Source organism: Euprymna scolopes, chromosome 17 (assembly GCF_053919585.1).
Source record: "Euprymna scolopes isolate OS-2025 chromosome 17, ASM5391958v1, whole genome shotgun sequence".
NCBI classification, from domain to species: Eukaryota; Metazoa; Mollusca; class Cephalopoda; order Sepiida; family Sepiolidae; genus Euprymna; species Euprymna scolopes.
Window position 1 is genome coordinate 68,383,615 of NC_136498.1, and position 15,574 is coordinate 68,399,188.

Genomic DNA, 15,574 nt, shown 5'->3' on the forward strand with positions numbered 1-15,574 from the left:
ATGACAATAAAAATATAGGAATGTGAAATATTCGTTGATCATCATTCAATCCCGGGCAACATCGAGTCTCCTTGCTAGTATATATATAGTATTAATAAAAGAGTGAATCATTCCACCATTATATTTTAAGTTGCTTCAGTTTGTGTCTATCCATTACACCACTGCCTTCTATAAATTATTTTTACTAGCATGGGTGCCCGGCGTTGCCCGGGTGTTTGGAGGTGTATGTTGAGCAAAAAAAAAAAAAAAAAAGGTCAATTTTTTAAACTTTGATCCCTATTATGACCCCTTAAAATTTATTGTTTTGGGCTCAAATCAAGTTAATAAGGTAGATCCACGTCCAAGGAACCTATATCTAAAATTTTAAATATGTATACTCAAAATTGTCAAATTTCAAATTTCGAGTCTGTAGACTAAAAATTGACAGAGTTATTGCATAGGGAAATGTACACAGACACACAGATACGTTCACTTTTATAGATATATAGATATGTATATATAAAAGTAATTTATAGAAGGCAGTGGTGTAATGGATTAGTGTATACTAAACAATGCTTCAAGCAAAGTACATTAAACTTGTATGAGTTATTCTTCTTTTGCTGATTTTGATTTTTCGGTTATAATTACCAGTTGCCAGGCGGGACTACATAATTATTTTTAAATAGATTGTTGCGAAGTAAGTTATTATAATAACCAATAACATGTTACAACAACGACAACAACAACAAATGAAAATTGGCTATTCAGAATCAAAGTTTGAAATGTCAGCTTAAATTCTACTTAGATTCAAGTTTTTAAACCTCAAAAGATAACTTTATATGTTAGATTTTATTATCCTTATTATAACATCTGTCATGTAAAATTTTGTGCAGTCATAATCAATAGTGCTTGTCATAAGAAGTGTTAGTTGTAGTAGTAATAGTATCATTTTTACCCCACTTATGACAAACATGGCTTTCATGAGTTCTTGATATTAAATTTGTTTTAATTCTTATCAGTAGTTTTGGATGTTATAAACGACCCATACACAGAGGAAATGCTCAATTACAATATAGGTGTTGTATATTTACAGGGATATTTGATGTTCCTGATGAAAACTGTTTCCGTCAACTGACCACTACACTGACCAGTGTGTTCACTGCGGGCATTTTGTGCGATGTTGATGTGGCTAGTTGGCTTTTTCCTGCTCTAGTTGACTCTCTCAAAGAACTGGTGCAAAATTTCTCAGCTAATGTCCCGGCTGAGTTCCACTTACCTGCACCACCATATTTCTTGTGGCAGCCAACAGACACAAGTCAGGTAGGATAAAAGATTATTGCATGAACTCTATTTTTTCTTCTTTATTTGAAAGGTTAGAAAAATTTTGCTCTCTTTATTTTTTCAATTAAAGTGGAAAAGAAAACTCATGATAAACCAAAAATGATGTCATGATTCGCTGGATTTGTGGTCGACATACACGATTAGTGAAGGAGGAATACTTTTAGACATGCAATTAGTTTTTTTGTACCAATCTAGAGTTCCCCCTCCCCTTGGGTAGTGGGATTTTTTCTACATTTAAAGCTGACCTTATGCTTAACTCTGCCCTTGTTGGGCAGCAACCAAGAACTGAACATAAAGACAAGCTATACTATTTGAAATTTTGAAAAAGTACTACTAAAAAAAAACCCACAAAAATCTTTGATCTCAAGTAATAAGTTACACTGCCGAAAATGGACATGTTGAAACAGCAACAAGAGCACAAGAAGATCACCTACAACTATCAAGAGAGTTATTATTGGCCGAAAAAAACTGTTTGAACATTGAAAAAGATGCGGCAACATTAATACGAGTCATGAATAGAAAACCCACCATATAAAGTAGTAGTGTTTGTGTGTGTGTAAAACTCTCCTACTACTGATATGATGATGATCTCCGACCTAGGAATGGTGCACACTATTTTTCAAGGTCAAGATCAAAGGTTAGGGTCATATTTGGTGTGGCTCTTACAACATGCACTTACTGCAAGAGTGCCCGCAAAGCGGGTACCCAAGCATACAGCAAAGTCCCACGCAAAAGCGGGTCTCTTTGCTAGTTTATATATATATATATATATATATATATATATATATATATATAATGTATATATTAGTGTTGTACCGATGAATCGGAATCGGTTAAATCGGTAATTTTCGGGGAATCGGAATCGGCATCGGAATCGGAAAAATTTGTGTATAATTTCCGATTCCAAAATCGATTCTTTGAATATTTTTCAAAAGTTAATTTTCAATTGCTTGTACCGATTATAAATATTTATTTCTTTTAAACTATTAGTAAAACTAAACTCTATAGATCTACGTACTCGTTATAGAATGAAGTTCTCATAACAAAATCACGTAATTTCATTAAATAGTTTTTGTTTTACGCTCCCTTGACTAATCATCGCAGTTTTTTTAGGAAGATTCCGAATTTCCCAAATCGTTTTTACGGCATAAAATAAAAACTATTTGATGAAATTACGTGATTTTTTTTTATGAGAACTTCATTCCATAACCAGTACGTAGAATATATATTTTTTTTTATTTTTCGTTTTTTAACATAGTGTAAACTGCACAAGCACCCTTTTTTAATACGTGAAGACAGTTTAGAGCTTCATCCTAGATCTAAAAATAATTTGGTTTTTAGTGGGTTTACAAATATCGTCCAAAAGTAGAATTTCAATGAGGGGGGACTTTTAAATGTAAATATAATTTCTTTTTCAATCTGAAAAATTTCTAAATGTTTTCTCTTTATCTATTTTATCCAGACTTTGATAAATTCATTGTGAGATATTCATGTATATTTTTAACTTTTCCGAAACCCGAGAAAAATGCGACGGTGTCAGACAATGTGGCTCCAGGAAAATAAAATAAAACTCTATTCGTTTGAAATCTTTTCATATTAAACTCCTTGAGAAATTTGGCAAGTGGGTGTGAAAAAGTATTGTTGTCGAAACCAACGGCATCGAAGGTGTTAATTACCCCATAATACTTTCAACTCAACTTTTGAGTGAGATTGGCGGGCTTCAGCGAGGCCTCCGTGATATATATATATATATATATATATATATATATATATATATCTCACGGAGGCCTCGGCTTCAGACGGCATTGGCGCCGTCGTAGCAATCCTTAAGTATAAACATAAACAATACCGGCAGAATCAAAGAAAATCACACTGGAAGCATATTTCAAATTAAATCAAAGGCCAAGCCTTTTCACAATTTTGCCCATTCCTTGTTGGTCCCCCCCCCCCCCGATTTATCGGAGAGGGACTATAGTTTTCAGTGGCGTTCGTCCGTTCGTTCGTCCGGATGATTCCCGGATAACCGTCCATTACTTTTTTCTGAAATTTTGCCACAAGTTGTACTCCAATACGTAGATGTGCACAACATCGAGTTTTTTTTTAAGAAAACTCTCGTTGCTCCCCCAGGGGCTGAAAAGGGGTCAAAAATGCCCAAAATGGCAAAAATTACACTTTTGGCCCCATAACTTTTTCCCCGTCCATTAGATTTTACTGAAACTTGTCCAAAATGTGAAGGCAATTGTTGCAAATGTAAATTCAGTATCGCTGACCCTGGCAAAACTCTGGTTTGCGCCCCCCGGGAACTTTTAGGGCTAAAAACCACCCCTTTTTTAGGCTCTTTTTTTCATATTTGTCTAAACACTCATGATTATAAAATATATATATATATATATAAAACGATTAGGAATTTAAAATAGACGGTCAGTTTCACAAATAAATATAACGTAACATGAGCTGTAGTGTGTTACCAATTTTAAATTATGTGCGCTTATTGGGGATAGGGTGTATACTTTTTAAGCGATTACACATGGTTTTACAACGTTGCAAACCGAACTTAATTTAGTGGGAAACACTTTAGTTAATATCCATAAAGAATTAGGATGGCCAGAAATGATGATCATTTTACGTTAAATTTATATTCGAAACTGATCTTACACTCTAAATTCTAAATGATCGCTTTTCTTTCCGCCAATTAAAAAAATGTTCTAACACGTAATCTATAAAAGTAATATTTCATTTTGGAATAGGGATTTAGCTGCGAGAGAAAGCACAGAAAGCTCACGCAATCTCACGTTAAAAATGGTTTTCATAATAGTAATATTATATTTAGAAATTCGTTCGTAACAATGAGATGTGGCTTTGCTAAGTGGCGTTGTTAAATATATTGTTCTTACATCGTTTTCTTATTTTGCCTACCAATCTTCGAATATTTTCCACTATTCATGTAAGTAGCATGTTATACAGTAAATACGAACTGGTACAATATAGCTTTGTTTTAAAATCAAAATAAATGTTTTGTTGTGTTACAATTTTTAATCAATTACAAGGCAAACATTTGAGATAAAATATACGCGGACATTAACCAGGGGTTTATGTAATAATTTGAAAATTTACGAAAAAACAAACAAAAAAAATCTCTAATTAAATATGTATAAATTTTACAAGAATCGGAATCGGAATCGGGAATCGGATCGGAATCGGAAATTTTGAACGGAATCGGAATCGGAATCGGGAAAAATGTTGGCATCGTCCCATCACTAGTATATATATAGTTAGTCCACATTTCCAAACCAGAAGATGTAAAGATTATTTAATCATCACTCATAATATTTTATTCATATTTTGATGAAGTACACCTTACATGTGTTTCATTGAATAGCGGAAACCCATAAACAACTCATCATAGACAAAAATATATTCCTCAGAAAATACTTGGAAATCTTTTTTGTTTTATTCCCTTTGGAATGAAAAAGGATTTAGGAAGAAGAAAATGTTGATAAATGTTGAGAGCTGTGATACAGTGAAACAGTCTGTTAATGAATATATATGTATTCATTCGCAGACAGACTGTTTCGCTGTATCACAGCTTTTCAGTACAGCTGGACCAGCAAATGGCTCAAGCTGGGATTAAAACTTTACTATCTAGATGACAGTTGGTGCTTTTAACTCCTATGCTATTTTGGCTGTTAAGTAGTTAGGTGAAATTACAATGATCAACATTGTTCATTACATAAAAAAAATTACATTATATGCTAGTAGCAGCTTGTTATTAAATTCATCAATAGGCTCAACACAAGCAACTGCCTCTAGCTGGCCTTGCCACTCTAGCGCACATATATATATATATATATATATATATATATATATATATATATATATATATAATCAGATTGACAAGAAAGTTCTTGAAGTTTTTAATTTTTAAATTCAGATGAACATATCTTGGCTCAAACAAAACTTTACTGTATTTATCTAAATAAGCACCATTAGAATCAACACACTTTTAGCAACACAAAACAAGTATATTTATGCCAGTAAAGTAAAAATCTTGATTTCTGGTGGCGATGAAGTCGCTGAAGGCGTTTTTAATATTGCTTAGGTTTTTGAAGCATTTCTCATGCAGAAAGTTGTCAATATGCTTGAAAAAGTGGTAGTCTGTAGGTAAGAGGCCTAGAAAGTATGGCGGATGAGGCAGAGTTTCGTAGCCCAGTTCATTCAACTTCTGCATGGTTGATTTAGCAATGTGCCGTTGGGTATTGTAGTGAAGGAGAATTGAGTCTTTTCTGTTGACAAATGGTGAGTGTTGTTGTCGAAGTTTCTGATACATTTCATCCATTTATTGACAGTACTTCTTCACTGTAATGGTTTCGCCTGCATTAAAAAAAACTAATGAATGAGACCAGTTGCAGACCACCAAACACTCAGCATGACCTTTTGGTGCAACTCTGGCTTCAGGAAGTGTCGTAAAGTTTTGTTGGCATCTAACCACTGAGCTGAGAGTTGCTGATCATTGTAAAGAACCCACTTTTCACTGCAAGTCATAACTCAGTAAAGAAACAGGTCATTCTTGTTGCGTAAAAGAAGGAAAGATGATACTTTATAGCAACATTACTTTTGGTTATCGTTCAATTCTTGAGGCACCTGTTTATTTTTCTGTCTTTTCCAATCTCTCTCAAGTGGTTGGAAATCGTTGTATACATTATGTCTAATTCAGAAGCAAGTTCTCAAACAGTTGTGCATGGATTGACTTTGACTAAGACTCTTAATTAATCAATATCAACATCCGATGACCGACCACTATGCTTATCATCTTCATGACTCTCATCACCACCACAAAATTTCTTAAGCCCCCATTATGCTAGTGGTTCCTGGGCCAAATGTTTCATTGATATTGCAAGGTATTTCAGCATCTTTTCGGCCTAGCTTGAATTAAAATAAGAAAATTGTGTGAATTTCTTTATTTCCATCTTGTATTCAACGTTCTGAAAAGAAAACATAAACCAGGTTTTAAAACGATTGTAATTTAAACGATTAAATAGAGTGAAAAACGCCCTTTAAAATAAAAATGATATATAAAGAAATCAATATTAAAAATTCTGCAAGATCTTTTGTGCCAAACTAATATATATATATATATATATATATATATATATATATATATATTACACACTTATTGTAGCTTCCACTTTTTTGTTGTTAAAAAGTGTTCATTATTTAAAATAAAGTAAGATGAAGATAAGAATAAATACGCATCAGATGATGTCATGACCTGATTTACTTTAAATAGTTGAAAAACTGAACAAATTTCATGTACGTCGTGTTAGGTCAGTTGGTTAACGCGTTGGTTCATTATCTAAAAGTTTTTGGTTCAAATCGTGGTGTGAGATGTCTTGTTTTTTTTTTTTTTTCGATTTTTTAAATTTAAATATTGAACCAGTGTTATTTAAGCCATTTTTCATGTAACGATCGTTTTTCTGGGTTTTTTTTTACTTCGCTTATCCACCCCCGGCCACACACCCCAAAACACCCGGGTACCCACCGATTTTTTAAATTTTAATATCGAAGCAGGCTTATTTAAGCCATTTTTCACGTGCTCGTTTTTCTGTTTTCATTTTTCGTTTGCCTTATGTTAGTTTTTTTTCTTCGATGTTTTGATTACCCCCCCCCCGTTTAAGTTTTAATGTTGTTTTCTTTTTTTACTTCGCTTATAACAAACAAACCTGGTCATTGACGTCGTCGTCGTCGTAACGCTCGACGACTTCCGTGCGCGCACCTGTCAATTTGGTTCTTACTTAAATAAATTCAAACATCTTTCACTAACTCATTCTGGCTGGCCGATTTTATTTTCAAACTTTGCCTCAGGGCTTCAGGTTCGATCCTAAATCCGGTTTCTTTTTTATTTAACACCACAGACACCTACAAACACCTGGGCAACGCCGGGTACCCCTGCTAGTGAAAAATAAAAAGCAATGCTATATTTATGCAGATATTCTTAACTGAAATTCTTTTTCTAAAAATAGTGAGTCTATTTACTTTTTATTATCGACCTACTTACATTAATGACATGCAAATATTATTTCAGTTTTTATTCTGTTTTATTTTAGCTTGGCTCCACTGAAATAAAGAATCCCTTTTTGAAGGAGAAAGAAAACCGACAAAATGCATCCATCTTGGTCCGGCTGATTTTGGCCGTTCTGCAATCATCCAAACTAGCGTTACCTGTTGTCCGATGGTATGTCTTGCAATTACGTAAGATAAACAAGAAAGCATCTGGAAAATTTGAGGTAAGTATGAAGGTAGATTGCATGATATTATGCGTCTTGCTCACATATGCTTACCATGCACGAAGCTGAAGGAAATTCATTTGAACCAACCTGTATTCTTTTTTTTTTTTTTTTTAAACTTTTATTCACTCCAAACAAGGCATATTGCCTCTTAGGTGTAGGAGACTACTATTCTGGACTTTGTTTACAGGGACACAATGCATGGAGTTGAGCAGCAAGATGTCTGTTCACATTACATTTAAACGTCTGCAGGTTAGTACAGTCAGGGAAGCAGGAAACAAGGAGGGAATTTCAAAATCTAGCAGTCTGACAGACAAAACAATTACAATAGAAGGTTTTCCGGCATCTAGACATCTCTACAGTGAAGGGGTGGGATTTTGTTGCTCGTCAGGGGTATTTATGTTGAGGAGTCAGAGCACATTCCATTAAAGTACTTGTAAAACAGACACAGGGATGTAATATTGCAACAATGGGACAGGAATTGGAGCTTGGTCAGTAGTGCAAGAGATATTACATTTGAAACTCTTATTTTAGACCCTGTCTAAGAGAAAGAGAGACTAGTGGTAGATGCACCAGCCCAGATTTGGCAACAATGTTTCATGTGTGAATAAATAGTGGCTTTGTAGAGATACTGATAGACGTATCTATTTATCTTGAAATATAAAGATGATGCAGTCTATTTTGTATTCTTTCTTTCATTTGTAACTTTTATGACCGTTATTGTCATCATCAGTTTTCTTTTTAATTATTATTATAAAATTATACTGGTTTTCCTTATTTTGTCCTATAGATCTCACATTCCATGAACAACGTTTTTTGACAAAGAAAGAGAAATTACTGTCTTTTGGATTAGAATCTATCCATTCAATGTTTATTGTTGTTATTACTATTTTATGTATCCACATAAACTTTTACAAGATGTAATATTTTGTGTATTGATTTTCAGTATTTAGTTCAACAGTGTTCAATACATGAGCAGAGTTAGGTTATAAGTTATGACAATATATGGCAATTAAGCTACATAGAATTTTCTGCATTTCATCCTTGTTGACTTTTGACATTGAAGTATTTTTTTGGGGTTTTTTTTTTTTTAGCTCCTTACATCAAGTGGCTTCATACCTTGTCTGGAATGATTTCCATATTAATTATAAACAAAAATTTAATATGCAGGTCGAGAGGCATCATCCATACTAGTAGGTCACCATTCAGGTATCTGTCTAGCTGCATGCATTCATGCAGATATCATTCCACACCTCCAAGAAGCTCTATCATGAAGATCAGCTGCAGGGAGCTGTCATGCTATGCAATCTCTTTGCAGCAGTGTCAGATATTAGCTGGGCAATGCCAAAAGGTGTGCTAGTCGACGATTATTATCATTATTCAAGCAAAAAAGTTTTGTCAGCTAAAATATGTTTTAGAATAATCAAAATATTTAGAATAAATATTTATGTAAATTAATTTAGAATTGTTTACTTTAAAATGTTATCATAACAATTGAGTTGACAACTTAGAATAATGACATGTTAAAGCATCAGGTGATTATCTTAGTAACGTGTACTAATGACGTCATTTAGAAGGGGAGATAGTCTTTTTGAGATACGTGGAGATTAGTTGAGTTAGTCGGAGTTGAGAGAGGAACAGAGAGGGTCTTCAGATCATGATGACTCCAAGTAAAGAAGGCCAGGAATAGCAATAGTCAGAATCAGCGTTGCAACTTTCCAAAAGGGGAAAAAACACTCTGGAATAAAAAGTTGCCGAAAATAAAACCCGAGCCTTTGTCATTTCTTGGGAAGAATTTCCATTGCAGCTTTCTGTCAAATAAGACCAAAGTTGGACCAGATATGTTCCCAATTGGCCAGATGTTGAAACCCCAAATAAGTGTCATTCATTCTTTGTGTTGTAAAGGTGTTTATGTATATTCTTGTCTCGTCATGAACTGCATTTAAATGTACATACATACGCACACAGTGAACTCTAGATGAGACAATCATAATGCTAGATGATCATAGATGAACACATGTATATACACACGTCATATAGATGACTGTGACACGTATATATGAACGTCTATACACTGTATTACAATCTAATCACTAGAAGACACACGTATACATAGTATATACCCCCCTCCGACAATATTAAAGCAATTTAGGCCAGCCTCTAACCCATCTACTGAGAATTTCCAAATCTCCAGCTATCTTGATGGTACCATTCAAGTGTTCCATATGTCTATAACAAGAAAGCCTTTTTTTCTCTATTAATTATATCAATGTCCATGGGGGTGGAGCTGTTCCGGAGAAGATCCATTTTCTATATTATAAGAATTATGTTACAATATAAAGTAGCATCCCAAACTAAGGGACAAAATTTTAAAACCTAATATTTGTGTGAAAAGCTGAAATTTTGACAACTGGTAGTCGTTATCATCCATAACAACATACTAAAATTTGAATCATTTGCAAAGGATAGAAAAAGAATTATAACAATTATTTATTTTCAAAATAGGAATGTCCAAAAGTAAGGGACAAAATTGAGAAAAACAATGTAGACAGCCAAAAAACAATAAAATCCAATCCAATTTTGATGAGTGGAATTTTAAATTTATTTTATTTTTTGTAGGCAGATTTCGATGGACCAGTAACCCAACTACCTGATTTTCTGGAGGATTTAGGCCAGACAAAATGTATTTTGAAAGGTTTTTCATCAAGGCATGAAGTAATGTCAGTGTTGGACTCCTTTCGATGCTTTTGTGCATTACTTTGGTTTCTACATGTCCGCGATAATCTTTCAAACCACAACAGACAACGTCGGGCATTTGTGGAAAATCATTCCATTGTGAGTAGGTTTTATTGTCCATATCCAGAATTCCCCTATATTAAAAAGCAAAATTAAAGGAAAATTTGTATCATGTATGGATTCATAATGAGACGAAAATGTCACATTCCAAAAATCATGTAAATTGATGAAGTAGTTTTCTCCATAAATAAAACAGTAGATGTACGTATGTATGTATGTATGTATGTATGTATGTATGTGTGCTTAACTGATAAACTCTTAAGCTACCGATCACATAACATTGAAATTAACAAGAAATAGTAATCATACACCAAGGATGGCTTATAATGAGTAAAATCTTACTTTAGATTGATGAATAACGCGTGCAGACGTATGTTGGCAAGTTGAAATGCAAAATGTTCATTTCAACTTGCCAACATATTTTTATTAGTTTTATGTGTGAGCAAATTCAACATCAGCTAGAAGAGGTTTAATTTTAAATCTTTTTTATCTATTGTTAGCTCAAATTATAGAATTGGCTCTGTGATAATAAATACAAAATCTGCATGAGTTAAAATATATTTAAGTGTATCTTATGATCAGCAAGGTCATGTGACCCCCCTCCATGCTAATATTTTCATAAAGAAAATCATTTTTAAATGCATTTGAGTTTTTCAATGCTCACTTCTCTCTTGATGTTAAGAATGGCTTTTCAAAATCTTGCAAGATTGAATTATTTGGAATTATCTCCCTTCTTCCTTCTGAGTGTTTTGAAAATGGTGTTGCAAGATTGTCTTTGAGTTTAGCCATAATATTTCATTTTCTTATTTAAAAATAAAACTGCTTGATCAATTTACATTATTTTTTGTGGCCAATATTTTCTTTCTGTCATAGGTACGTACATCAGACAAATTTTTCTTTATTTTTTTAATATAGGGGGAATTCTGAACAATCATTGATTTTATTTACATGAGTCATTCACATTGCTCAACTTACTGGGTTCTTCAATTTCTCTTTCATTTGCAAAATATCCATATAAATAATACATTAAGGGGGTGCAAAAAAGTGACATTTTAATGTTAAACATTACATATTTTTAAATCGATTTATAACTGCCAAAAAAAATACGGGCGCCAACTCTTCTACATAAAGTATACACGCGGCCGTTTATTTTGGGTCAACTTGTATTTAAAACCTGCTGAGTCATGTCACGTGATCTTGACGTCAGCAAGCTCTAATATTAGTCTGAATTTACAATTTAAAAATGTTGTTATCGGTAAAAAAAAATTAATTAAAGCTAAACTATGAACTTTTACGCTATGGCAACGTTACCAAATTTATTAGCACATTCAAAATAGTTAGATACGATACTTAAACGAAAAATAACAAGCCAAATATGTGAAGTAAAAAAAAAAAAAAATATGCTTCCAAAAAATATTAACGATCGAAGTTTTTAAAAATAAAAACAACCAGACGCCATTTTCCAGTCTTTAGAGTAAGGAATACGAAGTGAGAGAGAGTGAGAGAGACATACGCAAACAGAGAGAGAGAGAGATGTCTAGACAGGAAACGAAATACGTAATTTAATAAAAAATAAGATACTGCTACGTCATCTCGTAACGTTCCCGCGATGACCTCATTTAGTGGCTATCTGTCAATCAAACCTCTTTCACTCGCTTTATAACCCTTATTTTAATGCTATAATCAATTCCTCTTACTCTTAGTCTAGACAGTTAAGTGGTTGGAGTTAGTTTCACCTCCGCGTTCCGGGTTCAATCCAGCCTCATGACCAAAACTATTTTTTTTTCTTTTACATCTTTAGACATGCGGGCAACATTTCTTTATTTTTTTTACTTTGCTTATTCTTTAGTTTGCTTCTCCCCCCCCCCATACACGCAGCGTTTTTTTTTTTTTTTTTTCGCTGTTTTTTTTTTTTCTTTGGATTTGGTTTTTCCGATTTTTTTAACATCATTTCAGGGTTATTACTTATCCCCCCCCCCCATACACACACCTAAAAACACCCGGGCAACGCCCCCCCCCCTCCGCTAGTATTTTTATAAAGAAAACCATTTTTAAGCAATTAATGGGAAATTATAACAAGTAATGTATAAAAGTAAAGAGACTTATCATTTTTGCTTATGTAAGAAAAATGTCTTAAAAGATATGTCACAATTTATGAAGTTTCAAAACAAAAACAAAGTATTATTTTTTATTGGAATCCTTTCAGATGAGTAATTTTTATATTTATTTATAGACTGTTATCCTCATCTTCATAGTTATCATTGTTTCACTATGTTTCGGCCAACTCATCCTCTAACCTTCAGAGCCTGTGGCACAGTGGATAGAGGCATCGAATCTCTATGAGACTTAGCATTCCTATCTCGTCATGGTTAATCACCTGAAGAAGGCCAGAGGATGAGTTGACCGAAACATGGTGAAACAACAACTATGAAGATGAGGATAACAGTCCGCAAATAGATAAACAAATAAATACAAAACAAAATAGTAGTAGATGTGACAGCTACGTCTAGTATATATACAATTGTAATTGAAATTTTGCATAATAACTATTATTATGCTAAATAATTTATGAGTAAATAAATGTTAAAATATTTGAATGAACTTTTATTAACTTGACATTTGTTAATAAAACTCAAATAGGGTGTTGTTCCAAAAGTGTCCGGTAGTTGCTTTAGGAAATCTCGAGTGTGAAAGCTCAATATGAAGCAGAGCATACATAAGGGCTAAAAGAAAAAAAAAAAAAATTCAACTTTTAAGTTAGCTACAGACCTAACTAGCTTATCTGATTTGATGAGGCCTGCACAGGGTTGAAATAAATTTATAATGAGATTGGGTTGAATTTTTTCTTTTAACAAAACTAATTGTAATTCTTTTTTATTCACTTTTAGGAAATTTCTACAGATCCGGATGATCATTGGTTAGAGCTGTGCCGTCAAAACCTCATCTGGGTCATCCATTTCCTTCCTTTCAGTCGTTTCTTGCAAGAGGAAAAATGGCCATACAAAGTTTTGTTATCTCTTTTGGCCGAGATTCCTGCTTCTGTCCACACAGCTCAGATCCTTGCTACCCACTGTTACAATGCAGACCAGTTGGATCCTGAGGTTCAAGAGACGCTTGATGTTTTACTCAAGCGTTGGCAAACCATTTTGGTTTGGAGCACTCGGAACAGTGTAGATTCCCGACAGGAGAGCGGATTTTTGGAAGAGGATTCACTAAGGAAAAAGTCTTTGTCTGTTTATTTTCAGGAGTATTGCTGCACAGTGCAGGATATTCTCAAGCAAAAAAAGAAGTTCTTCGGAAAGTATACAGAGTTTTTATTTGAAGGAGAAAATTCTGAGTATGAGGATTTTGTTGTTGGGTCATATCCTTTTGAGACGAGTGACTCATTCATAAAATTCTTGGATATGTTTTTCGATGTCTCTTTCCTCAACCTGAAACAAATTGAAGAAGAGACGCAGTCAAGTAGCCAACACTCTGTTCCTTTGATCAAACCATTCTCTGAGAAGATTGAAAAACTGCAAATGGAATCTATGCCATTTCGGACAACAACCGGTAGACATCCCAAACAGAACTTGCTGATTCTCTCAAGTCCATGTAGAAAAACAGCTAGTCAAAGAAACCAGAATCCTGAATCACCCTTTATCTGTAGATCAAGATCTATGGATCAAGCTTTGCCCACAAGATCCAAAGGCCTTTTCAAGAGGAGCCAGTCGGCTGATTCTCATCGCACTAACCAAATGCATTCTTCGACTCCATTGAGTGCACCAGAGAAAAGACAGATCTGGATTGCATCCAAGACAAAACCAATAGAAGCTGCTTCATCAAGCGTTCAACCCAGGTCTTCAGAAAGTCTCTCTGAGAAAAACGAGCGGACCTTGTGGTCATTTGATGGTCAGTTTGGTCCACAGTATGTTCCCTTAAACCAGTTTGTCGACTGGATGATCATTTGGGCTCGGAAGAATGAAGTGCTCTTTTCTCAGTTGGATAAAAACAGCAATAGGACAATTAAACCTGCAATCCATGTTGAAATCCAGCCACAACTTTTGATACTTGCTCTTTGGCTAATTCAAGAAAAGTATCACTCCCATCTACCTGCAGATTCTCATTTGGCATCTGAAACATTCTCACAGCACCAAACTGAAGTCATTGTCAAGAAAAAGACAGACGAAAGAAGGAATGTTCTAGAAATGGACAATTCCAAGATATCTTCTACCTGCTCTAGAAAGGAAGAATCCTCTGAAATATCCACGCCAAGTGTTGGGAAGAATCAGTTAAAGAAGTGGCTCAGGGATAAATTAATTCATGCACACCATGAAGTTGAGGAGGATGCTGAGCAAATCTCTTTTCAGACATTGTCAAAGAAATCTTTGAAACTGTTGCCAAAAAGTTTAAGGAAAAAAAGTAAAAAAAAACGCTCCCAAACTACTTGGGATTCTCTGAAATCGCCAGATGACGAACGCATGAAACTGGCGTACAAGGAAATTTTACAGACGTAAGTAAGATATCAATTAGATGTTGCATCAAAATATTTGATTCTTGTCCAGATTTTTCCCTATATTAAAAATAAAGGAAGAAAAATCTATATAATGTACGTACCTATGATGAAAGGAAAATATCATATTCCAAAAATTATGTAAATTAATCAAGTAGTTTTATTTTTGAATAAGAAAATCAAATTTTATGAGTATCTGAAAACTGACTGTCTTGCTTGCTATTTTGAAAAAATGTCAAGAAACAAAAGGAGATAACTCAACAAATGATATTTACTAGATTTATAATGTAATGGCTACAAATTCTCATTAATTGCTTAAAATTATTTTCTTTATAAAAATAAAATTATTTGATCAATTTACATGATTTTTAGAATATAATATTTTTGTTTCGTCATGGGTAGGTACATCATAAAGAATTTTCTTTATTTTATTTTTTTAATATAGGAGAAATTCTGGACAAGAACCAAATATTTTTATGTTAAACTAGCTGTACTCACTCGGCATTCCTTGAAATGTAGTGAAGTCATTTTAATTTTTATTAGGGATGTGAAATCTCCGCTTTTTAGTAGAATTTAATTTTTTTTTATTGTAATCTAGGAAAAGCGGAATTCTTCTTTTTATTTACTTCAGAAAAGGTGAGATTTTCACTTAAATCCTTTTCTTCCTTTTTTTTTTTTTAAA

General features: G+C 33.7%; 1 protein-coding gene across 2 annotated transcripts in view; it reads left to right on the top strand.

Annotated features, from left to right (window-relative positions):
* Window positions 1–15,574, top strand: part of LOC145296773 (uncharacterized) — a 221,461-nt gene that overhangs the window by 63,696 nt on the left and 142,191 nt on the right. For both annotated transcript variants that reach the window (XM_080142828.1, XM_080142829.1), the window contains exons 16-19: window positions 1,073–1,299; window positions 7,425–7,604; window positions 10,224–10,439; window positions 13,289–14,892. In XM_080142828.1, the coding sequence (XP_079998954.1) occupies window positions 1,073–1,299; window positions 7,425–7,604; window positions 10,224–10,439; window positions 13,289–14,892 (2,227 nt within the window). The remainder of the gene's footprint in view (window positions 1–1,072; window positions 1,300–7,424; window positions 7,605–10,223; window positions 10,440–13,288; window positions 14,893–15,574) is intronic.